Here is a 22,027-nt window from a genome sequence, read left to right on the forward strand (position 1 = left end):
GCCCAAGAACGTCCTCCTCCATGGCCACCACCATAGGAGACCTGCAAGGCGGCCCAAGTCAAGTTGGAGGCCCATACCAAGTCGACTTTGAGTCCGTTTCGGAATCCAGGAACAACCCTCACTAAAACGGACGCCCAGGTCTCATACGGAGTCGGATTTGGGTGCACTTTATATGGTTGGAAAGATAATTCCAAGACGCTTCTAATGGAACCAGTGTCAGGGCCAAATTCGTTCGGAGTCGACAGAAATCGTCGAAACAATTTGATGTATAGAATCTGCCAGGGCGCTGCGCCACCGTTTTTTGGGCTGTTGTCCCTTGTACTGTGTCGGCCCAAGTGGCCCAAGTGGTGGACGCCCCCTTGGCCACCACCATCAGCCCTAGGACGTCCCTTAGGGTATAAACTCAGTAGCCGCCGCCTAGGATGATTGGGTTTTGCTCAGATTAATCTGTCAAGAACAGTTTCGCCGTTCATCGGTTTATGAGACCCCAACTTGTGAGATTAATCATTCATTTGCAGAGTTACTTAAATTTAGCTGCGTTCTTTCGAGTTCTTGCTTGTGTTATCCGTTGCGCTTGCAGGGATTAGCCTTCGTGGCGAGGTCAGCCGGGTTGTGACATGGTTGATAACCAGAGGAGTTGTGATGCTAAGATTGCAGAGTCAGATCTTGTTGATCTGAAGCCGGATCGGTGTATCGCTCTCCGAACACAATGATAGTTATCTAGAACCAAATGGAAGATCTGAACCCACATCTCCATTAAAAATGCAGTCGTGTGTATCGATGGAAAGTTCTAATCTGCAATGACCGTGTGTATTATCAGGCAACAAAAGTTTAGGGGGCAAGATCTGCAATTTAAGATTATAAATACCTAAGTGACACAGCTCAACAAATGTAAGGTCCGGTCATGTACTGTACTCAAGAAATCATGCATATGGATGGACGGACGACTTCAACTCAGTTCTCTTCCACTCCACTGCACCATGTCAATTACGGATCGGATCATCCAAATGTGAATTGGCAAAATAGAGGAGACTCGTCTAGAACCAATTATTAGTTACGAGTAGAAAAGATCATGGATCGAAGGGGTCAAGAAACAGTACGGAAATGGTCTTTTAGTTTTTAATAGGGTTTTATTTATAAGACGGGAATCAAATTGTTTCTGCAGATTTTTCCCTGAACTAGCAATCCCCCCTCTGATCACAGATCATTTCGCTTGCACTTACACATGACGAATTGACGATACAAATTATTCAGTTCCTCGAGCAGAAGGTTTATTCATGGATTCCGACATGCATGCCGGCTAGCAGACGGACGACATGGCCCACGAATACCACCGCGCCACTGACATCCTCCATGAGGAAGAAGGCGAAGGGGTGATCCGCCACGAAGTCCACAGGGCGATTGGCAGGCCTGGCAGAACCCGCCATCATCATCACGGTGCCGCCGCCGGCGGTGCTGCTCTCGTCGACCTTGACGACGCACTGGTGCACCACGGACGACACGACCACCGGCGCGCTCAGCATCCCCGAGAACAAGCCGCCGGAGCGGCGGAACGGCAGGTCCAGCCCCAGCCTCCGCAGCACCGACCTGCCTGTGCCCGACGCTCCCCCTCATGAACGGCACGCGGACGGCGTGGTCCGGCGAGGCGTCCAGGTAGAACGGGCCTTCCTAGGTGAAGTCCGGCAGGAATGGGAAGATCCCGCGGCCGGTGAAGTAGACGGCCATGGCGCACCGGACACCGGCCTCCCGGTCGTCCCGGCCGGCGAGGACGACGGATTGAGCCCGCGAGGCCGAGGAAGGCGACGACCTTGGTCGCGCCGCGCGAGGACGGTGGACACCTGGCGATGCCTGTGACTAGTCACGTCGATCCTGACCGTAGGCGGCTGATCCAACGGCCTGGATAGGCCAAGGGGTGGACGGTATTTCATTTACCGTCCACCCCCGACCCAAAATCAAATACCGTCCTCCCGGAGTCCGCCATCCGTCGTCGCGCGGAGCTCGGCGGAGGTGTCCGGCAGCCGGAATCACACGTTCCCGCACCCGACCTCGCCCGGCCGGCGGCCGGTGGCGTCGTCGCTGACGGGAGTCCTTGGCTCCGTGCCCGCTTCGCACTCTAGCAGCAGCAGCGCGGGCCGTGCATGCCACCTGGCGTGGCGCGCCACCGGCGTCATGCGTGTGCGTGCCGCGGGACCTCCAGCCCTTGCGATGGCAATGGAGCACTCCGACGAAGCCGCCGGAGTGTTGGCGGCGGCCGTCCGGTGTGGTGCAAGGTGTAGCACGCGGGTGGGTGCCGAGGACGGAGTGCGGGGCGGAGATGGTGGAGGCGTTCAAGAGTCAAGACGGCTGGAGTCGAGCCACGAGCCTCGCCTTCTGCTTTCTGACCGTGATACTACTAGCGTGACTGCTAAATGCTTACAAAATACTCCATGGAATCCATGCTTGCGTAGAGCAGGTTGCTTCCACTCATTCATGAACATGAGACAGCAGATACGGTGCAAACTCGACAGCAGATACAGCAAATGCATGCATTATTCAGGCATTATTGTTTCAGAGTTTTGTAGGGGTTAGATACAGTGCCATGATGAACAGCAGATACAGTGCAAACTCGACAGATCGAAATTGGACCACCCTAAACAGAGATAACTTGTTCAGATCAAACAACTTGCTAGGTTTCTCTTTTCTTGAAGAAAATGAAAAGCAACCGGCAAGAATTCTGCCGGGCATGTACTGAAGGAGGAAAAACAACTTTCCAGGTTTTCCAGTCTCTTCAAATGTCGATGCTGAACTGATGAACTTCCCCATCTCCTCTGGCCTCTGGGATGGCACTCATCTCCAGTCAGCACTGACTCACCAGCATGTGCCTCCAAGAACTCCATCAGATCTTGATCAACTCCAAAATTAATCTATCCAGGTACGTGTACTGGTGACCATCAGGTTCCAAAACTAATCCATCACCGGCTTCTAGACCGCACACCTCGTCCCTAATGTCTCCGGACTCCGGTTCGGCCGTTTCGGCGGCCATTGCTGGACGACGGTGCCAGGGCTCAACTCACTCGACGAAACTCTGCGCAGCCCTTGGCGTGCTTCCCATGGGCGCCGGCTCGGACGGAGCTGCGGCTGTCGCCTGTCGGACAGACGCCGCCGTGGCCAGGTCGCCCCCACCGAATGAAATCGCCGCCTGTACATGCTTCCTGGTCGCCGGACCCCGAGCGACCCTCGATGCGAGCGCGTCGTGCGCCCGCGGGGAGAAGGCGACGACCTGGTCGCGCTGCCTCCGCGACTTGTCAAGGCAATCTCCGCCGTAGGAAGCTGATCCAACGGTCTGTATAGGCCTAGGGGTGGACGGTATTTCATTTACCGTCCACCCGGACGGTAGATGGAACACCGTCCACCCCAGGCCAGCAGTCGGACGTCCACGCCGGGCGGGGGATCCTCGAAGAGAAATCATCCATGGCCTTCCGGCCGCGAAACTCCTGGAACCCTCGCCGTCTGGGCGCGCAGCACGACGTTCTGCGCGCTCAGTGACCGGCCGGGCCGACAAGCGCGGGCAAGCTAAGTGTCGGCCGGCGTGCGAGGCGAGCAGCAGCATCGATGGCGAGCATCTTTCTCCTCCTCGAGCATAAGCAATCCTGACCTCCGCCGCAGCTGCTGCCAATGGGCGCTGGACGGGCGCGCGGCAGAAGCAGCTCGTGCTCCAGGCGTGCACGGCGCCCGGGGAAGAGGCTGCGCTCTGGGCGGCGACGCGGATGCCGCGGTGCTCGCACGGACGAACTGCAGGCGCGGAATCCTCTTCTTCCTGGGCGGCGTCGGGGCTCACCGCCGGCCGATGCCGGTGCAGTGCATCGCGGCGGGCGGGGAGCGGCCGGCAGCCCAGTGGACAGCGCGCGCGGGCTGTGGGGACTGGGGAGGCGACTATTCAGATCAATCTCCGCGCGTACGAGGCTGATCCAAAAACCAGGAGGAGCCCAAGAGGTGGACGGTATTTCATTTACCGTCCACCCCGCGGACGGCAAATCGAATAGCGTCCACCCCAGACTCGGTGTTCCTCGCCGCGCGCCGCTCGCTCGGACGCCGGCTCCCATTCTGCGTCAGCCGGCGACCGGATCTCCATGTTCCCGCACACGTACGGACGGTGCGGCGTGGCAGCGGCGTCGGCGGGGACCCCCTTCCCGCATAACGGGGCATTGCCGCCGGCAACGACGACGGGGCTTGGAAGAAGTGCGAGGGGGAAGGAGCTCGTCGACGAGGTCGCCGGAGTGAAGGTCGCAGCCGCCTTCCGGTGCAGGGTGTAGCGCTCGGGTGGGTGCCGAGGAGCTAGGAGATGATGGATGCAGGTGCGAGTGGACATGCCAGCCCGGCCCTGCTCCGCCTCGCAGCGGCGACGAGCGTTGGCCGCGACACCCTGCACCAGAAGGCGGCCGCGAAGGTCCATGCTTGATCGTGGTCGTGAAGGTCTGACGACACCCCCCCCCCCCAGCTCGGGCTGCCGAATGTCCGGCGCCATCAATGACGACCGCGCCGTCGTGACCTCACCGAACAGCGAGCTTGCCAGGCATGGAGCGGCGCGGCTCGCCGCGCCGGCCGCGTCCTGCTCATGCTGCAAGGTACAGCACAACGCCTCGGTGGCGTCCGTCAGTCCCGCGAGCGTCCACGGCCTGCGCTGTCGATCATCATCCTGCCTTTCAGGACCCATCGGACAACAAATACATGCATTCAGACATTATCTGTTCACCTACACATCACTCGCGATTCAGTCTGCTTTGCTCTTGGATAAGCATGCAATTCCATGACGAGAATAATAGACTGATACTCTTGTACACCCTTAGCCGCATACAGTTGCATTGGCTGAGATTGATTATTGGTTGATCGAGTTCAGTTGCCACTTGGTAGATACCCATTGACATTTGAGGAGTGACTAGAATAAGAATGCTTGTCCTAGACAGAATAAGAATACATGTAGCAGACTGTCCTAGACATGTGTACCATACGTATGCATGATTGCATTCAGTGTTCGATGTTCCACACACAACCCAAAGGCATTAAGCTGATTATCCGTCACCATGACAAGGTGAACCTGGGCGAAAATAAAAACTGAATTTATGATGCAACAAAGGAGTGCACAATAACACAACTGCCTTGTTCCCGGCAAATTCTTTTGTTTAACATGACAGCTGCCAACATTCAGCGTAGCATATGAACCTCCAGGTATATTTTTTAGATGGATATTCAGACATGTAGAGCAAATCTGAAGATCCTCTGGTGACCAAAGGGGAAGCATCATCGTCAACAAAAGGTCCGTGCATTCAGGTTACGCGAGCCCCTTCCTTTGCAAGAGATCCCAAACTCTTCTCAACGATTAACCCTGCAATGACTTAATTGAAGCATAAAGCAGAAAAAATGTAGCAATCAGAGCTGCAGAAATGCTGTTGAACTGCCCGTCATGGAAAAGGCATTTCAGTTCATAGGAAATTAGTCATTATCTCTCCACTAGCCCTACAAGACATGGTATGTATTCCTTTGGCAATGGGACTAGAAGCTGATGGGAATCGCTAAACTGAATGGCAACTTATTCCCAGGTTGGGAAGATAACAGAGCCCTATAAGGTCTTGGCGAATATTACTCCTACAGGGAAATGTTAACTGATCATGGAGTTCAAACCTACACTTGCCTGTGATTCCGGGTCAAGTTGTTGGATGCTGCAGGAAAAATCAAGACATCAATGCCAACTTAGCCTTGTAATCTTGCATGATTTTACCTAAGGGCATACCATTAGATATGGTAACAGGACACCATATATGCTACAGCTAAAATCCCATCGTAGTAATTCTTCCATCAGTACATGATAAATAATATGCTCCATTTTGTTATTAACTACTGCCTACTATGATTCAATTTAAGTTCATTTACTGACATCCATTCAACACATTTCCAGCAGTACCTTGCACTTTTCATGGTGATCATTGAAAACAAATCATTCAACACAGGAAGAACATAACTTCTTTGTTTTCAAGCATTTCCCAGAGAGATAAACATAATATACGTTTGTTTACACCAATTCACTACATACCATAGCAAGCAAAACTTGGTACAGAACAATAGAATAGCTTTGTGCCATTTCTGCATCTAAATAACTCAAGTTACAATTATTTTTTTTCAGGACATCCCTTTCCTACATTTCGGATGAGTAAGAAACAGCACGATCAGTCCCCAAAAATATAGCCTCAATTCAAATGCACTTGCAACTTTTCACTGCATCACAACAAATTGAACCTGTCAATGTTTCACTAAATGAAGGGCAGAACTGGCTTATACTCTTAAGTGTCATGAAGCGCAAAATTCAGAATAGTCCTCTGACAATAACTATAAATTTATGGCACAGTGCAGATAAGGGAAGTGAACTGCCATCACGTTCCACAAATTTCATGATACATACCACAGAATAACAATAAGAAAATCCAACCACTGCATGCGTCAGGACTCACTACAGTTGTTTTACCATGTAGCCATAACTGCCATCATATTCCACAAATTTCATGATCCATACCACGGAATAACAATCAGAAAATCCAAACTCTGTGTGTCGGGACTCATTACAGATAAGCTGAGAACCGGGCCTGATTTTCTTTTTAAAGAAGAAACTATCAAACCATATTTAAGATGAGGTGATGGTTTGCAACATTAATAATATTGAAAGTGAATTTTAATTGAATCTATGCGAGTATAAGAATTAATAGCATATTCACACTTACTATTGGCATGCACATCACCAGCTAGGAAAATACAATTATATCCAGAAGAAACACGTTCACCAGAACAATAAAAAGTATTCACACAAAACTCATTACTGGCTAAATGACATCCTCAGCTTCTCCCTGGCACCCAAATCCCTCTGCTAATCTTGGCTTCTTGGACTCTCGTTCACCTTCATTGGGGAGTTGATGTTGTCCATCAGTTGCAAGTTTCTTGTCATCAACCATCACCTGAATACCAATTGATGTTACAAAGCTTAGTCAGCAGAACTAACTAAAAGCACTGAGCAAATCAAATGAGAAACTTTTGTCATCACTAGCTCTAGTATTTTTAACACATGGAATTTAATTAAACCACTATTACCTTCAGTATCTCCTGACCTCCCCCCTTCTCGTCCTCCTCAGCTTCATCCACCTCATCATCTTCATCGCCATCAACCTTGTCCACCTCGTAATCATACTCCTCATCTTCATCCTCCTCGGCCACTCCCCAGGAGGAATCATGCTTCCTGAATAATTCCAGATTCTGAATACATATTACAGGGTGTCTGTTAGTATTTATTGCAGGGATAGTTTGGGAATAAATCTGTACAACAACTATAATAAGGGTTAACCAAATTGCACAGTATTCAGGTCTAACCACCCGTCTTTGAGTTTACAGAAAGTTAACAACGCAGAGGTAGTGCAAGATCTGCCACAGAGGGGCCAGCAATTGAACGAACCTTTTTCGTGATTTCAATCTGTTCCATGACCGGGTAATGACGAAGGGAAGACATGAAGGCAGCGGCGGCAGAGATGTCGTACTTGAGGAAGAAGCTAACAGCGTCATCAGAAAACGGCTCTAACTTTCTGCAGGACGGAAGGGTGGAACCCGTGGCACCGCCGTTGCTTTCGCCTGGCCGGCTGCTTGCCATGGTTTCCTGCCTCAGATCGATGGAAGCAGATGCGTCGGCGGCTAGCGTGGAGGGAGGCCGCTCGTACCTATACTGGCCTTGAATGCGCGTGAGTGGGTTTGGGGCCGAAAGCCACGGACGGCCCAGTAAGGCCAGCCCAAATAAGAAAATCTGAATGTTACCATGACGGGCAACGTTAAGCTTACCAAATGAATTTATACTATTTTATTATACTATAAGAAACTAAAATAATTGAAACATTTTTGATCTCACCTTTTACATTGAATCCACTGTGCAGGTCAAAGAGGTGGGGCATGGTGTGACCAAAGAAAATTGATGAATGTAAAATGTTTCTGCCGATTTCACCTTACTTTTTTCACCGAGCAACACCGCTTACCCGTCCGTTGATCACGGTTCAATCTGTCAATCACTGTCTCCCTTCTCTCTCTGAAGCCGCTCTAATCACGCGCTGTCCTTCCTCGGTTCCTCCCAATCCGCCTCATGCATCTCCGCTTCCCAATTCGCTGCCCCCGTCTCCTCCCCATTTCTTCCTCCCAATCCGCGCTCCCGGACGCCAGAACCTGCCTCCCTCGCGTGCCGCTGCCGAGCTATCGCGCTCGCGCTCCCCGCCGTGCGCGGCCCAGCCTCGTCTCGCTCATCGAGCCCACCGCCAAATCCACGACGCCGTGCGCACCTGCTCCTGGCGCCGTCGCTGGGAGTCAACCCCGGCATCCGCATCTTCTGGAGCTCCGCTGCAGCCGCCGCACCCCCGGCCGCCATCGACGCCATCCTTGCACAGTACGCATGCCCCGTACACGACTTCTGCTATTGGGAGATCCCTCCGTGCTCGCATTTGTCTTTTTCGTATTGTGCCTGGATTGTGGATGCTAATTTGTTTAGAATCACATGCTCAGTGCTTAATGCTCTATGTCCCTGATGTGATTGATAGAATCACGTGCTCAGTGCTTAATGCTCTATGTCCCTGATGTGATTGATAGAATCACGTGCTCAGTGCTTAATGCTCTATGTCCCTGAAGTGTTTGATAGAATGCCGCTAAGGTGAATTTGCATGGGATTAAAAGTATGTGGTGTCAGTGTCTCTCTCTTGCTTCCAATAATATCAATTGGTCACTAGATACCTTGCTGTTTGCTATGTTTCCTGAAAATGCCATCTATAATTTGCCATGTATATTGAAGGTACAATGTGGCCCAGGATGCGAATGTGATGGGCGTGAAGCATATATGCAGGTACTTTGGTGCTGTTTCGAACATGATTGTTCGCAATATCATGGGAATTGTACTGTCTCTTGTGCTTCCAGCTTCACTTTACAATCAATTTGTAGAAGCTTGCCTCGCATCCTGCATTTCTGAACTAAAATGGCAAATCTATTCTGCTTTCAGGAGATTATGGAACTGCAAGTGCCGCACATGCAGTAGGCACTATAATGGAATGTTTGTTGGTTGTTCTGTAATGTTTTACATTTGTTTCATGAAGCAAATCACAATTGCTGAGTCCAACAATCCTGTCATTGCAGAGCATAGGTGACTTAAAAGCCTGGTGTAGTCACACAGAAATGCAGCACGCGCATCCATCCATTCAAGATTGATGCAGTTTTGGAGTAGATAACATACCGCTAGCCATGAGAATGTTAAATAGAATTGCTTTCAGAGTAAGGACGTTTGGTTTACATGTCAATATTTTTTTTCTGAATAATGGCAATGCTAGAAATATCTCTTGTTGTTAATATTTATGAGAAATAATGTTCCAGTACAACTATATGTCCCAGCATTAATGCACTAGCGCTATACAGATTCTCAAATAACTGGAGGTTGTTTTCAGTATAAAGTTTGATCCAACATTTCAAAAAATGTTCTAGAAGTTGATAACCTTATTTTTTTGGACTTTCTCAGGATCATCCATATATACTGTAGTTGTTTCGAAAGAGAAATGCAGAAAGCAAGACTTTTGAGATGGATTAGTTTTTTGTTATAACATGCTGAAGTGCATTTCAGATTCATAAGTGCTTAGAAAACAGATAATTAATTATAACAAAAGCAATTTGTTGTTTGAGATGTTAGCTCTCATGTCTAAATCGCTTTAGATTGAATGACTTTGATCTATATACACAATTGTCAATCCGTATTTACTCCTGCTCTAAACCAATCGGCATTGTAAAAAAATATTGAATGAACATATTCTGTTCTATCTATTAGCATGGCACTTTCTGTTGTATTTATAACTTTATTAGTAAGTGCAAATGTTCTGAAATAGTGACAAAGTTATTCTCCTTTCTTTTAACTTCAGGTTTGTCAAATTGGTTGAGTTATTGCCAGGATGATCTAAACTATGTGATAGTGGGTCCATGACAAGCTAGATGAAATAATTCATACTGCCTCTGACAGTCTGCTAGCATGGTCTTGATAAAAATAGGATGATTCTATGGCTTGATGCCCTTCTATATGCTTTCTAAATACCATCGCACACTGTTTATTTTCTTATTGTAATGGACAATAATAAAAGATTTTCTGAAATGACCTATATTTGGTTTAGTACCATTGCACATTGTTTACCGCATTGATATAGCATATTTTCCATTTCAGATGGGTTAGTATCACCTCTGAGAATGTTTCATTTGTTAACATTCTTTTGTACAAAGTGGTCAGCTTCATCAGAGGGAGAAGAGCCTCTCCGGGGCTAGAAAAGTCCTGAAGGTTGGCCTGACACCCATGAATTTTTTTCTCGGCCAGCAGCACCTACTTAGGGCCAGCAGCGTCTGGGTGTATTTGATGGAGTGTGAGCCAATGAATGACATATTTTTGTGCAAGACCGGGGTTAGAATCCTGGGTGGTTGGCCCCACTACTGGGTGTCCAAGTTCAACCACTACATTATCCATGCATTTGCTAATAAATGCTATATAAGTTTATAGATGTTGATTCTCCACTTCCTGGTATTTCCTTCCAATTTGGAAATATGACTTGTATTGTTATGCTTCAGACCCTTCTACTATTTGGTTGTGAAGTCAGAAATATTACTTCAGAATGATTCCAATTCTGATGTCAGAAATATTTCCTTCCAATTTGGAAATATTGTATTGTTATGTCTACAATTTCAAAATTTTCATACTGTTGGTAATAGTTGGAATATATGGAACCAATTCTGACTACTTGATTCTTTTTCTTTCTTTCAACCTGTAGAGGCTGCAAAGTTTTATTTACGGTAAGTAATATCTCACCATCTCTCAATTGCATGGCACATCATGTAAATTACAGTGTCCGAGTTTCAGTACTAAAAATAGAAACAAAGTATTGATTACAGATATTCTGATGCAACATCAAGAGGGAAATCTGCACTTGTTTTCTGTACTACAAGAAAAGGTGCACAAGAAATAGCTACAGTGCCTTTCACAAACTGGATATGGAATATTACTTTACTGGTGTGTCATCAATAATATCCCCTTGTTCTATACTTGTCACCTATACTAGGAATATATCTAAGAATTATTTACATGTAAATGCTTATGTTTCTTTCTGTACGAACTTAATTGTCAAATTGTGCTAGCCCAGGAGTACACTTTTCTATAGCATTTTTTGCTGCTAATAACACTCTCTCTACCCGTGGTCAAAAGAATTATGGCTAATAACATCAGCTGTTCATAAATCTTGCACCGACTATAAAGTACATTCTAATTATTTTTCTTAGTAGACTATTCTCTGTTGTATGAGCTTGAACTAGCCATCTTTAATAGTGTCCCTGTGTGCATTTGTTTTCTTCAGGTTCTTTTGAGGAATCGAGTGATAAGTAGAGGGAGCAAGCCAGTTGATGGATGACCAGTTATAATTTGTATTTCCTCCTAATTGTGATGATCATTTGCCAATACCACTGTATCATAATAGATATCGAGTTACTGGTGTTATTTATGTTATTGTGTCATTAGAACAAATTAGAGGAGCTTAAACGTTTTTAATATTGAATTTATAAGTTACTTTTTACGACAAGCTGCTACGTATCATGTAGGAAACTTCAATGGAGACTCTTAAGTCTCATAATTAGGTTAACATTGTGCAGCCCTATTTCAGTTACATTGTTCCGCTCTTGTACCGAATATAGATCTTTTCACATGGGCAGCCTGTGTTGGTCCCTCATAACTGAGACCTTGTATGTTTTCATTGTATATAGTTTCTTAAAAGTATTTGTTGCAACTAAAATTTAGTATGGACATTTTTTTTCAGCAACATAGTTTTTCTAACACGTGCACTCTACTAGTCTTCCTAACTCTAAAAAAAATGAATCTTCCTCGATCTCAAAAAAAAAAGAGAACAAATGAATCTTCCCAGTACATTCATAAAGTGCAAAGCCCGTTGCAAGAGATCCCAAAAGCTTCTCAAAGATGAGGCTCGAATCTGCTTCAGTCGTGGGTATGATCAGGCTGTGCTCTTTTATCCACTGCTTAATTATCTGCAAGAAGTGGGTAGCAAGCTGATATATAACTTTAACTGAAGCACAAAGCAGAAAACCGTTGCACCCGGAGTTGCAGATATGCTGTTGAATGGGCCTTAAGCCCTTAACCTTGTAATCTTGTATGGTTGTACCTTACAGTACTTTACACCCCAAAAGTTTTCGCATCTAAACAGGGCCTTAACCTTGTAATCTTGCATGGTTGTACCTAAGGGCATACCATTAGATATGATATCGGGACAACATGCAGCAGCTAACATCCTTTTGGTAATTTTTTCTATCAGTAGAAGATAAAAACTATGCTCCATTTCATTCTAGGTACAGCCTACTATGATTCATTCAATTGGTGTTAACTTATCCAGATCCAAAAAGACATTCAAAAACATAACATATGTTTGTTTACATCAAGGCACTACATGACCATTGAAAGGAAAGCTTGGTACATAGCCGTAAAAGAGCTTGTGCCATTTCTACCTGTAATAAATACTCAAGCTGCAAAAAAAAAAAAAATTCTAGACATCTCTTTCTTACATTTCATGTGTCAGAAAACAACATGAAGCTGAGAATTTCTCAGCAATTGGAAGCCGCTTTGGAGTTCCCAAAGATTTTATAGCGTGAATTCAAATGCATCTGCAGATATTCACGGTATCACAACAAACTGAGCCTGACAATGTTTCACTAAATGAAGGGTGAAGAAAGTACCAGCAGCAAGTAAACTGGCGTATACTCTACTTGCAAGTTGAGTAACTGAGTGATCATGACTTCATCTTGCGCAGCCACTTGAGTGAGTTCTCAAGCTCAGTATATGCCGTCACCTCTGTGATGCTCTTAGTCTGAATGGCATAATCAAACACCTCGTAAGCGTCTGCAACGCTGCCCGATCGACACAATGCCCTGACAAAGGTGGCATACGCCGGCGCGTCCATCTTCATCCCAGCCGCTACCATGAACTTGTACACCTCGACGGCCTTGTCCATCTTCTTGTTCTTGCAGAGACCCATGAGCAGCGTGTTGTAGGTGCGCTCATTGGGCTGGCACCCCTTGGCCTCCATCTCCTCGAGCAATTTAAGCGCCCCGAGCGCATCGCCCTGGACGCACATCCCGTTCATGAGCGAGGTGTAGGTGATGACGTCCGGGAAGTGCCCCTGCGCGGCCATGGTGTCGAGGAAGGTCCTGGCCTTGGCGACCATCCCCGCGCGCGCGAGCGCGTAGACGAGCGTGTTGTAGGTGACGAGGTCGGGCTGGACGCCGTCGCGCTCCATCCGGCGGAGCACCGCGAGGGCGCCGGCGGGGTCGGATGCCGCGACGTGCGCCTTCATGAGCGCGTTGTAGACGTGCGCGTCGGCGCGGACGCCGTGGCCGGCGAGGACCGGGAGGAGGCGGGAGATCTCGCGCGGGTCGCCGCGGCGGCAGACGGCGTCGGCGAGCGCGAGCAGCGCCCCGCGCGGGGCCGTCGAGGACGCGGGGTCTCCGTCGGGAGGGGCCGGGTGCAGCTTGCCCAGCAGGTCCCGCGCGGCGGCGACGGAGCGGCGGGCGGCGAGGCGGCGGAGGAGGAGCGCGAGGGAGTGGGTCGGGAGCGGGACCGCGGGGGGCGCCTCGAGGGCCAGGGACACCGCCGCGTCGATGTCGGCGTCCGCCGCGGCGCGGATGGCGGCGGCGAGGTCGGCGGGGGTCCGGATGGGCTTCCGCCCCTCGCCCTCGCCATCCCCCTGCGCGCCAGGGAGCGCGGCGTCGGTGGCAAGGGCCTCCGGGGCTTCGGGGCCCCTGTGGCGCTTGCGGTGGGGTTTAGCGGGGTTGGTGCCGCGGCGCGCGGGCGGGGGAGCGGAGGTGGAAGCGTCGTGGGGTTTGGGTTTGGGTTTGGGGACGAGGGCGACGGGGAGCTTGGCTGCTGCGGCGCGCATGGCGTGCGGCACCTTCCCCATCCTCCGGCGGCGGCGAGGGAGGGAGGGATTCGGGCGGCGGTGACAGCCGCAGTGGAAAAGTGGAGACTGACCTTGTGGTGTGGGCTGATGATGATGCGGAAGGCCCAGTTTGAGGAAAGTTGTTGGGCTTGTCATCGTACAGGCCTTCTGGGCCTCTGCTTCTCTTGGGCTGTAAAATTGAGGTGCTTCACAAATTGTTCAGGATAAGACTCCGCGCAAAGAAAACTTGCACATAAAAAAAAACTCTCAAAATTAAAAGGCACTTTGTTGAGCATTGAGGTGCTTCAAAAATTGCTCAGGATAAAATTCCGCGTAAAGAAAACCTCCGCATAAAAGATCTTAAAATAAAATTGGTCCAGATTTTCTTCCAGAGGGAATAAAAGGGGTACTGACTGGGGTAAGCATTGCACTCGCTGACGTTTACCAGCGCACAAAGTTTTTTTTTTCAACACTTGGAACGTCATCCATCTTAGCCAAAGGATTGCCCAACCACTCAACATCCCTGCTGCACCAGTTCCTCGCTACACCACAAGACAAACCAGAAGCAAGTTCCTTTCAAAAAAAAACAGAAGCAAGTCAGCATAGCACGCGTTGACGGCGGTCAGAGTCTGGAGCTGGTTGGGAAAAGCCCAGCCCAGCCCAATTTTTTTTGTTATAAAAAAAAAGTGCCGGGAGCAGCAGAGGTGCGCCCGTACCCCGGTCTCGTCTCTGACAGCGTGGCATAAAAAATCCGACCCACTAGGGAAAGAGGAGGCAGGGCAGGCAAGTGGGAGCCAATAGAAAACAGCCCAGCTCACCTGTCATCTCGATCCATGCTACTCCTAGCTGCTGCGACCTGCCATTGGCTCTGGCTGGCCCTGTCTGTCCGTGGACGAGTCGTCGCCGCCTGCCGTCCACGCGACGCCGGCTCACTAGCCACTGGCGGCAGACATCGCTGCCTCGTACTGTATTTCTTATCACGATGCCTACCAAATACAGTGCTCTTCCCGTACTTCTTATCATATCTTGTCTTCTATAGTGAGAAATTATTTTATTAAATTTCCTTAAAAAGCTTTGTCGAAGATGCGGGATTTGCCAACTTTTCTCGTATTATTATTCTTTTAATATTTTTTAGCCCAATATGGAAATGGAATCGAATCCTGGCCACACGCCCACACGTGATTGGCGCCTGGGACACGAAATACGTTGGACCCGGAGGGGCGGATCGCAAAAGCGCGCGGCCCCCTCCCTCCCCACCCTTCGTTTTCTCCTCCCTGGCCGTCCCGGCGCCGGCGGCCACCACCGCCCCCACCTAGATCCCCTGCCCTGGTCTCGTCATTAAAATTTCCTCCTCACCCAATCGCGTCGCGGCCCGCCAGCACAAATACCTCCTCCCACGCTCGGCTCCCTCCGCTCATTCCCTCCCCTCCCCTCCCCCCGCCGCCGCCTCCTTCCTCCATAAAGGAGGCTGCGGATTTCGATTTGGGAATTGCTGCGCGCTCCCTAGGGAGATGGGTTACATTGGCCACCACGGCGTGGCGACTCTGCGCCGCTACAAGTACAGCGGCGTCGACCACTCGCTCGTCGCCAAGTACATCCTCCAGCCCTTCTGGTCCCGATTCGTCAACGTCTTCCCGCTATGGTTCCCGTAAGCGCCGACTGCCACCCCCCCCCCCCTCTCATCTCCTCTCTTCGTTTCTACCCTCGCTCCAGCTCTCTCCTGTGCTCAATGCGTGATGCGAGGGACTGCCTCTGCTAGAATGTAAGCTCAACTTGCTATCGGACCAAGAGAGCATCTTGCCCTTCTGTTTCCGACTGGCTACAAGCGCAATTTGGTTCTGATTCATTGCTTCATCCGACATCTTCACTTGTGACATATGTCATGTACTCATGTGTGTGGCATGTCATGGCATTTTTGTGATCTGGGTAATTTCAGTTTAGATGGGGGCACTGATGTTTATGTTCCCTAGAGCGGAGTGCCGTAGTCCCAAGATTCGGCACAAGGAATCATCTTTAGCTTTGGTAAGCATCTTGCGATGCAGGGGCTGCATACAGCGAGAAAGCAGCAACTTTTCCTCAGTGGTTCCTTCTTGCAAAGCTGAAAAAAGACTGTTTTCAATATATTCCACAGCCTGGTTCCTGATTAGTTTATGAAACATGCCTTCAATGTGGCATATGAGGATTATGATCCGTGCCTTTAAACTGGCCATTTTTAATTTATTTACATAGGAGCAAGCAATTAAAGTCTTGTCATTCTTTGGTTTTATTTTATCCTGTGATCTCAATAAAATTTATCCTGTTTTCTGTTACTTAGCTGCAAAGTATGTCACTCTACATGCTAGTGCTCGCGCACTTCAACTTACATCCATCTTTTTCTAAGTTATATGCATTGAGTGCTAACCTTCTTTGTTGTTATTATTTTGGGGTATCCATGTTGGGATGATCTGCAGACCAAACATGGTGAGAATTCAATTCACGTGCCGTTACTATAAGCTATGCTGCTTTTGTTGAAGTCCTGAGAGAACATTTGCTTTTTTCTTTCTTTCCAGATTACACTGACAGGTTTCATGTTTCTGTTGACATCGGCATTCCTTGGCTTTGTAAGTGTCCTATGGCAGTAAAGTTGTCAATACATATGATATTGTATTGTTCTGACATATATATGTGACAGTTTCTTTCTTCTTGGTCACGGTACCAATAATCCAGTAACATATTGAGCCTTATTACCGTTTCCATTTTACCTGCAGTTATATTCACCTCATCTAGATACAGCACCGCCCAGATGGGTTCACCTTGCTCATGGATTGCTTCTATTCCTTTATCAGGTTCGTCAAACTTTATATGCTCACCCAAATATGCATTTCTTTACTACTGTGTACTCCCTCTGTCCTAGAATGTAGCTACTTTAGGTTTGTCCTAAGTCAAACATTGCTATCTTTGACCAACAACATATCTACAAATAGTTTATTTTAGATATAAAAAATATATGTTGTCATAGTTGATTTTACGATGAATCTCTTAGCATCATTTTTATGTTGCCAATCATTATATTTTTTTTGTTATTCATGGTCAGAGTTAAAAATATTTGACTTAGGACAAACCTAAACGTAGACATATTCTAGGATGGAGTACCATATACTTATTTGCAGTGTAACATAAGTCTGTCATTCAGCTAGCACTCTAATTTTTCAATCATACTTATAGCATTTTTTAAATTTCAAGGTATCCATTGACACATGGTATCTGGGTTTTGTAATCATTTTGTGTATCTTTCTGAAATCAAATGGGTCTTCCTGTTTTCCTGGGATTTAAAGTTTCAGAGTTTTTATGAAGATATCATGTCAAACCTTCGATTATTTTAGTTTACATGGAATGATACTGATGCAGACTTTTGATGCTGTGGATGGAAAACAAGCAAGGCGTACCAACTCATCAAGTCCTTTGGGCGAGCTTTTTGACCATGGTAATTTCCACTTGAAACTTAAGTTGATGGATTCAGTTTTAGGAAAGTTACCATATGGTGCTGATAAGTTTGTAACCGGTGCAGGATGTGACGCGCTTGCCTGTGCTGTAAGGCCACCTGCCAGCCTCCTTTCAAGTCCAATGATTCTGAAATTGTTGTGACCTGATTATTTTATTTTATCCATTAGTTTGAGTCTTTGGCGTTTGGAAGCACGGCAATGTGTGGAAAGGCTACCTTCTGGTTTTGGGTCATTTCAGCTGTCCCATTTTACTTTGCAACCTGGGAGCAGTGAGTTCTTGTGTTCTTTCCCAGTGGTTATAGGTTTACATCCTACAATCTACATTCTTGCGTAATTGGCATTTCATAGATTAATGTCTTGCACATGACTGCAAGACTATTGGAGGCTTTCTAATTTTCAAAAGCTGAACACTTTTTCTTTCACCTGTATAGACCTTAAAACTTGACGTCTTACATTTCTTCTAGTAGCTCATTATGGATGATTTGGTCTTGTACACAATACATGTTATAATGTGGGAAGTGCTTCAATGCTTTTGGAAAGTGAAGATACTTGTGTAATTAAAAACGGGGATATATTGCACCTACCCACTACCCTACTGAGATTTGCACAATTTGGTTTCTGTAGGTGCAAAGCACTGCACTTTCATGTTTCATAAGTACATACTTTTTGTTGTTTATCATGGTGCCTTCTTTTCTAATTTTTATTGCAATGGTTCTTGTTTTATCCTGTAATTCACACTTCATTGTTTTGTGCAGCTTTTTTACGAATACACTTATTCTTCCTATAGTCAATGGACCAACTGAAGGCCTTATGCTGATCTACTTGTGCCATTTTTTCACCTTTTTCGCAGGTATTAAACTTATTTTTTTGAAAGAAGTATTAAGCTTATTTAAACCATCAATTTTCAGGCTTACCAGGTCTCTGTGGAACTTTTGAATTTTTTTTGTTCCTCTGCTAATTCATTGTGCATATGTATGAGGCCTTTACTTAAAGCCATATGGTTAGTGGTGCTGATAGCTCATCTTTCTTTTTGTAGGAGCTGAGTGGTGGGCACATGATTTCCAGAAGTCAATGCCCCTACTGGGTTGGGTGCCTCTTATTCCTGGTACATATGCTGCTGCGTTTATGTTTTCTTTTACATTTATTTTTATATATTCGTATGATCATCAAATTTCTTTAATTTTAGCGCTATCTATATCACCTATTTCTGATTTTTATTCCTGTTAATACTCTATGAAAACATCATTGCGAAGTCGGAAAATAAAATGGCATTCCCTATACTGAAGTTCACTTCTCATTTCTTCTTTCCCCAGAAATCCCTGTGTATGACATCGTGCTGTGCCTTATGATTGCTTTTGCTGTAATCCCAACAATTGGATCTAAGTAAGTTCCGTGTTACAACATGTATTATTTTCTAGTGGTATTTGTGGTGTCTGATGTTCTATATTGTTTCTTTTGTATATTATATGACCCTGTAATCTTCTCTTTAAAGCCTCTAAAATTACATTCAATGCTATATTATTTGTCAATCTGAAGTCCAAAGAAATAATAAGCTTGTTTGAATTGTAGATAATATTGCTTCATGTGTAAGAAAATTAATTCATCTTTTCAATAAAAAAGGAATAGTTTATCTTCAATTGATATCTGTCCATGAAGCAAAACTACTAGAGAGTGATAGTGAAGTTACAGTTGCAAATTGGACCACCTGATGGGAACATGGAACAGTATAGTGCTAGATCTAGTTAGTGTTGCAAGTGGAGCAATTGATGCTCTTTTAGCTGAGACATGTTTCTGCACAATATCTGAGTTGAACAAGTACCTCATTTACTTAATGTTTTAGCTATTTATAATTTTGAATTGATCGAACATTGGAAATGCAATTATGGTCTACTAAGTTAATATTGGCATTGCAACTGTACAGCATTCACAATGTATACAAAGTTGTTGCAGCAAGAAAAGGAAGCATGGTGCGGGCACTAGCTATGGTAATCTCTAAATTTACCCGTTTTAGTCTACTGTTATGATTCTCCTTTCTTCATCTGATATTCTTCATTTGTGTCAGATCTTTCCTTTTGGTTTGCTCTTGGCTGGAGTTCTTGTGTGGTAAAGCTGTTGAAACCTTTCCTTGCTTTATGTATATGAAATTAAGCAACACTCGTGACTCGACCTAGAAATTTGAGCTTAGCAAGCTAAGCTGGCGGTCTAGGTGAAGCTTCTAGTATATCACTTAACAATTTCATCTTATGCAGGTCCTATCTGTCTCCTTCAGATATAATGAGAAATCAGCCACATCTACTAATTATTGGAACTGGTTTTGCCTTTGGCTTTCTTGTGGTAAGGCTTTTTTGCTGATTTTTACGACCAATGCCTTGTTTATCTGTCCATTTCTGTGCTTATTTTTGTACCTGCCCAATTATAAATGACATTTTTCATGTTTAAATCTTAAAGCATTGTCTCTTCTTATTTCTTTTGCTGTAATAACCGCCCTGTTTCAAATACAGTAGTACAGTGTAAATAGATGGACATTACCTGATATCTGTTTATTATTCCACAGGGAAGACTGATTCTGGCTCACTTATGTGATGAACCGAAAGGTCTGAAAACAGGGATGTGCATGGTACTTGCTTGGAAAGCCCAATAATTCTTTGTTCTCTTTTACACCATACTCATATCTGCCCTATGCTAGCGTGCTAAAACATTGTGCTATTCTTTTACAGTCTCTTGCATATTTTCCATTTGCAATCGCAAATGCTCTGACTGCCCAGCTTGATGATGGGTTTGTGTCTAGCTACCGTTTTCTGTTATCATGTTTGTAATAATTTCCTGTCTCAACTGATTTTTTGGTCTTTGATTGTTTCAGAAATCCTCTTGTTGATGAGCAACTAGTTCTCTTAATGTACTGCTTATTTACAGGTACTGCATTATTCTCACAACTTATCTTTTCAGTAACAAGCTACACTTGTGTGCTAAAGTACTAAGTTGATCATTTCACTATTTTGTTCAATCTTGGCAGTGGCACTGTACATGCATTTTGCAACATCTGTTATTCATGAGATCACCAACGCGCTTGGGATCCACTGCTTCAGGTTTGTGCATCAGTTGATTGCCTTGCCACCATCTTCTTTTCCACCTGTTTTCATTAGTCAGTTGAAACAAATTTTGTCTTGTGACAGGATCACTAGGAAAAAGGCATAATTCACATCCACGAGCATTGGTGTTCCCCTGGATTGTAATATATCACAAGTGGTGCCTGCCAGACAAGAAAATATCCTTATTTATCTCCATTACATCTGCCATTACGGGGATGGTGGCCCCCTGAAATTCACATGAGCATGATGAACCTGCAGACAGACAAACGAGAAAGCCGTGCATTTTTGAAACATTTAGTAATATTATGTTGTATATTACTTACCTTGAGCATGTGCCCATGTAATGCTCGATCTGCGAGAATTTTGAGGGATTTAATTATTGGTAGATGCTGCCTCTGCCCTGATATATGTCAATTGTAAGAATCGGTCAGTGTTGTTAAAGGTATTAGGGCTTGTTTGGTTGGAGGCCTGAGCCAGGTAGCTGCTCCCAGGCAGCAATCTAAGCCCTAGGCTGGTGAAATCGACGGCCTGGAGATGCTGCCGACCAGGCAGCAAATGGCAGGCTCAAACCAAACATGCCCTAATGATGCCAAACAATGATGCAGGAGTATTCCAATATTTAATTTATAATGATGCCAATTCATGCATGGATGGATAAGCCAATTCGTGCTATAATGCCTCGATTTAGCTGAAGCCGAGTGATGCCTAGAAAATAACATGGACCTAGGAGGTAAGGGGAAGCAGATGATCATGCATAGAGTTTTCATGATTCTCCAATATATCTATAGAATTCCTCATTGTATACTTGCTCGCAAATTAATTAGCCCCATCCTCCCCCATTATTATTTTGGGTACCAAACAAAAATAAATTGAACTACTTGCAAGTCAAAATCTCACACATGCATCAACCGGTGCTGGCCAGAGGAAGTATTAATTGGCACAACTACTAATACACTAGTAATAATCGAATGGCAAAATATAATGGTATCCGTTACATCAAGGAGCTAGCCTGTGAGGAAGGAAATAGTCAATTCAGCCTATAAATTAATAGCGGGAGTAAATAGTATAATTAAGGAGATTCTTTTTTTGAACAAATAATTTAAGGAGATTATAATCTCTATGCAAGTATGTACATCAATGGCATCCACAGACATTGATGTACTACCTTTATTTCTTCAAAATAAAACAGTAAGTGCGGTTATAGTCTGACCACACACACCTGGACGAGTTTTTGCGCATATTTAATTTTGGATTAATGAACGGAGGTTACACATATCTGGAATCTACGACCAGCACACTTATATAAGGATGACTACGGTAGCTAGACAGAACATCATCGATCCGTCCTGCACATACTCATCCGATCGATCCAGCAATGGAGATGGTGATGAAGCTGCGCGGCGCGAGGAGGAAGACGACGCTGATCCTCCTGCTCACCTTCACCCTCATCGCATCA

At 46.1% G+C, this 22,027-nt stretch overlaps 3 protein-coding genes and 1 long non-coding RNA gene across 10 annotated transcripts; 2 read left to right on the forward strand and 2 right to left on the reverse strand.

The window, feature by feature from the left end:
• Window positions 1-5,987: 5,987 nt before the first annotated feature.
• Window positions 5,988-7,686, reverse strand: LOC120700980 (ATPase family AAA domain-containing protein 2-like). The gene is made up of 4 exons (XM_039985188.1): window positions 7,472-7,686; window positions 7,114-7,275; window positions 6,846-6,980; window positions 5,988-6,249 (listed from the first exon to the last, which is right to left on the reverse strand). Exons 1-3 carry the CDS (start codon window positions 7,661-7,663, stop codon window positions 6,849-6,851), a joined length of 486 nt encoding a protein of 161 aa, XP_039841122.1. The 5' UTR covers window positions 7,664-7,686; the 3' UTR covers window positions 5,988-6,249; window positions 6,846-6,848.
• A 349-nt stretch (window positions 7,687-8,035) lies between these two features.
• LOC120701074 lies at window positions 8,036-11,765 on the forward strand. 7 transcript variants are annotated; one of them, XR_005686042.1, is made up of 5 exons: window positions 8,036-8,440; window positions 8,840-8,890; window positions 9,044-9,312; window positions 9,948-11,077; window positions 11,418-11,765. It is a non-coding gene; the product is annotated as an uncharacterized LOC120701074 (long non-coding RNA). The 7 variants fall into 7 exon arrangements; XR_005686013.1 differs by having other exon boundaries at window positions 8,037-8,440; window positions 9,044-9,094; window positions 9,178-11,077; XR_005685999.1 differs by having other exon boundaries at window positions 8,037-8,440; window positions 9,044-9,075; window positions 9,178-11,077.
• A 668-nt stretch (window positions 11,766-12,433) lies between these two features.
• On the reverse strand, window positions 12,434-14,083 carry LOC120700888 (pentatricopeptide repeat-containing protein At2g17670-like). The gene has a single exon (XM_039985115.1). It carries the CDS (start codon window positions 14,019-14,021, stop codon window positions 12,855-12,857), a length of 1,167 nt encoding a protein of 388 aa, XP_039841049.1. The 5' UTR covers window positions 14,022-14,083; the 3' UTR covers window positions 12,434-12,854.
• Window positions 14,084-15,209: 1,126 nt separating this feature from the next.
• On the forward strand, window positions 15,210-21,218 carry LOC120701353 (choline/ethanolaminephosphotransferase 1-like). Its single transcript, XM_039985461.1, has 18 exons — window positions 15,210-15,648; window positions 16,451-16,460; window positions 16,550-16,600; window positions 16,748-16,825; window positions 17,388-17,463; window positions 17,548-17,570; window positions 17,651-17,751; window positions 18,238-18,332; window positions 18,519-18,587; window positions 18,796-18,865; window positions 19,404-19,467; window positions 19,545-19,585; window positions 19,732-19,816; window positions 20,037-20,099; window positions 20,200-20,258; window positions 20,343-20,395; window positions 20,496-20,568; window positions 20,656-21,218. Exons 1-18 carry the CDS (start codon window positions 15,512-15,514, stop codon window positions 20,675-20,677), a joined length of 1,170 nt encoding a protein of 389 aa, XP_039841395.1. The 5' UTR covers window positions 15,210-15,511; the 3' UTR covers window positions 20,678-21,218.
• The last annotated feature ends 809 nt before the right edge of the window (window positions 21,219-22,027 follow it).

The sequence above is a fragment of the Panicum virgatum genome, chromosome 1K, assembly GCF_016808335.1.
Source record: "Panicum virgatum strain AP13 chromosome 1K, P.virgatum_v5, whole genome shotgun sequence".
Classification (NCBI taxonomy): domain Eukaryota; kingdom Viridiplantae; phylum Streptophyta; class Magnoliopsida; order Poales; family Poaceae; genus Panicum; species Panicum virgatum.

What these genes read in the sequence shown, in the direction of transcription:
- LOC120700888 (XM_039985115.1), bottom strand. Translation starts at nt 14,021, where the DNA reads ATGGGGAAGGTGCCGCACGCCATGCGCGCCGCAGCAGCCAAGCTCCCC.
- LOC120701353 (XM_039985461.1), top strand. Translation starts at nt 15,512, where the DNA reads ATGGGTTACATTGGCCACCACGGCGTGGCGACTCTGCGCCGCTACAAG. An exon ending in GGGCGAGCTTTTTGACCATG is followed by an intron (nt 17,464 to 17,547) that starts GTAATTTCCACT and finishes TAACCGGTGCAG; the next exon opens with GATGTGACGCGCTTGCCTGT. An exon ending in TTTTTTCACCTTTTTCGCAG is followed by an intron (nt 18,333 to 18,518) that starts GTATTAAACTTA and finishes TTCTTTTTGTAG; the next exon opens with GAGCTGAGTGGTGGGCACAT.
- LOC120700980 (XM_039985188.1), bottom strand. Translation starts at nt 7,663, where the DNA reads ATGGCAAGCAGCCGGCCAGGCGAAAGCAACGGCGGTGCCACGGGTTCC. An exon ending in AGATTGAAATCACGAAAAAG is followed by an intron (nt 7,276 to 7,471) that starts GTTCGTTCAATT and finishes ATATGTATTCAG; the next exon opens with AATCTGGAATTATTCAGGAA. An exon ending in GAGGTCAGGAGATACTGAAG is followed by an intron (nt 6,981 to 7,113) that starts GTAATAGTGGTT and finishes ATTGGTATTCAG; the next exon opens with GTGATGGTTGATGACAAGAA.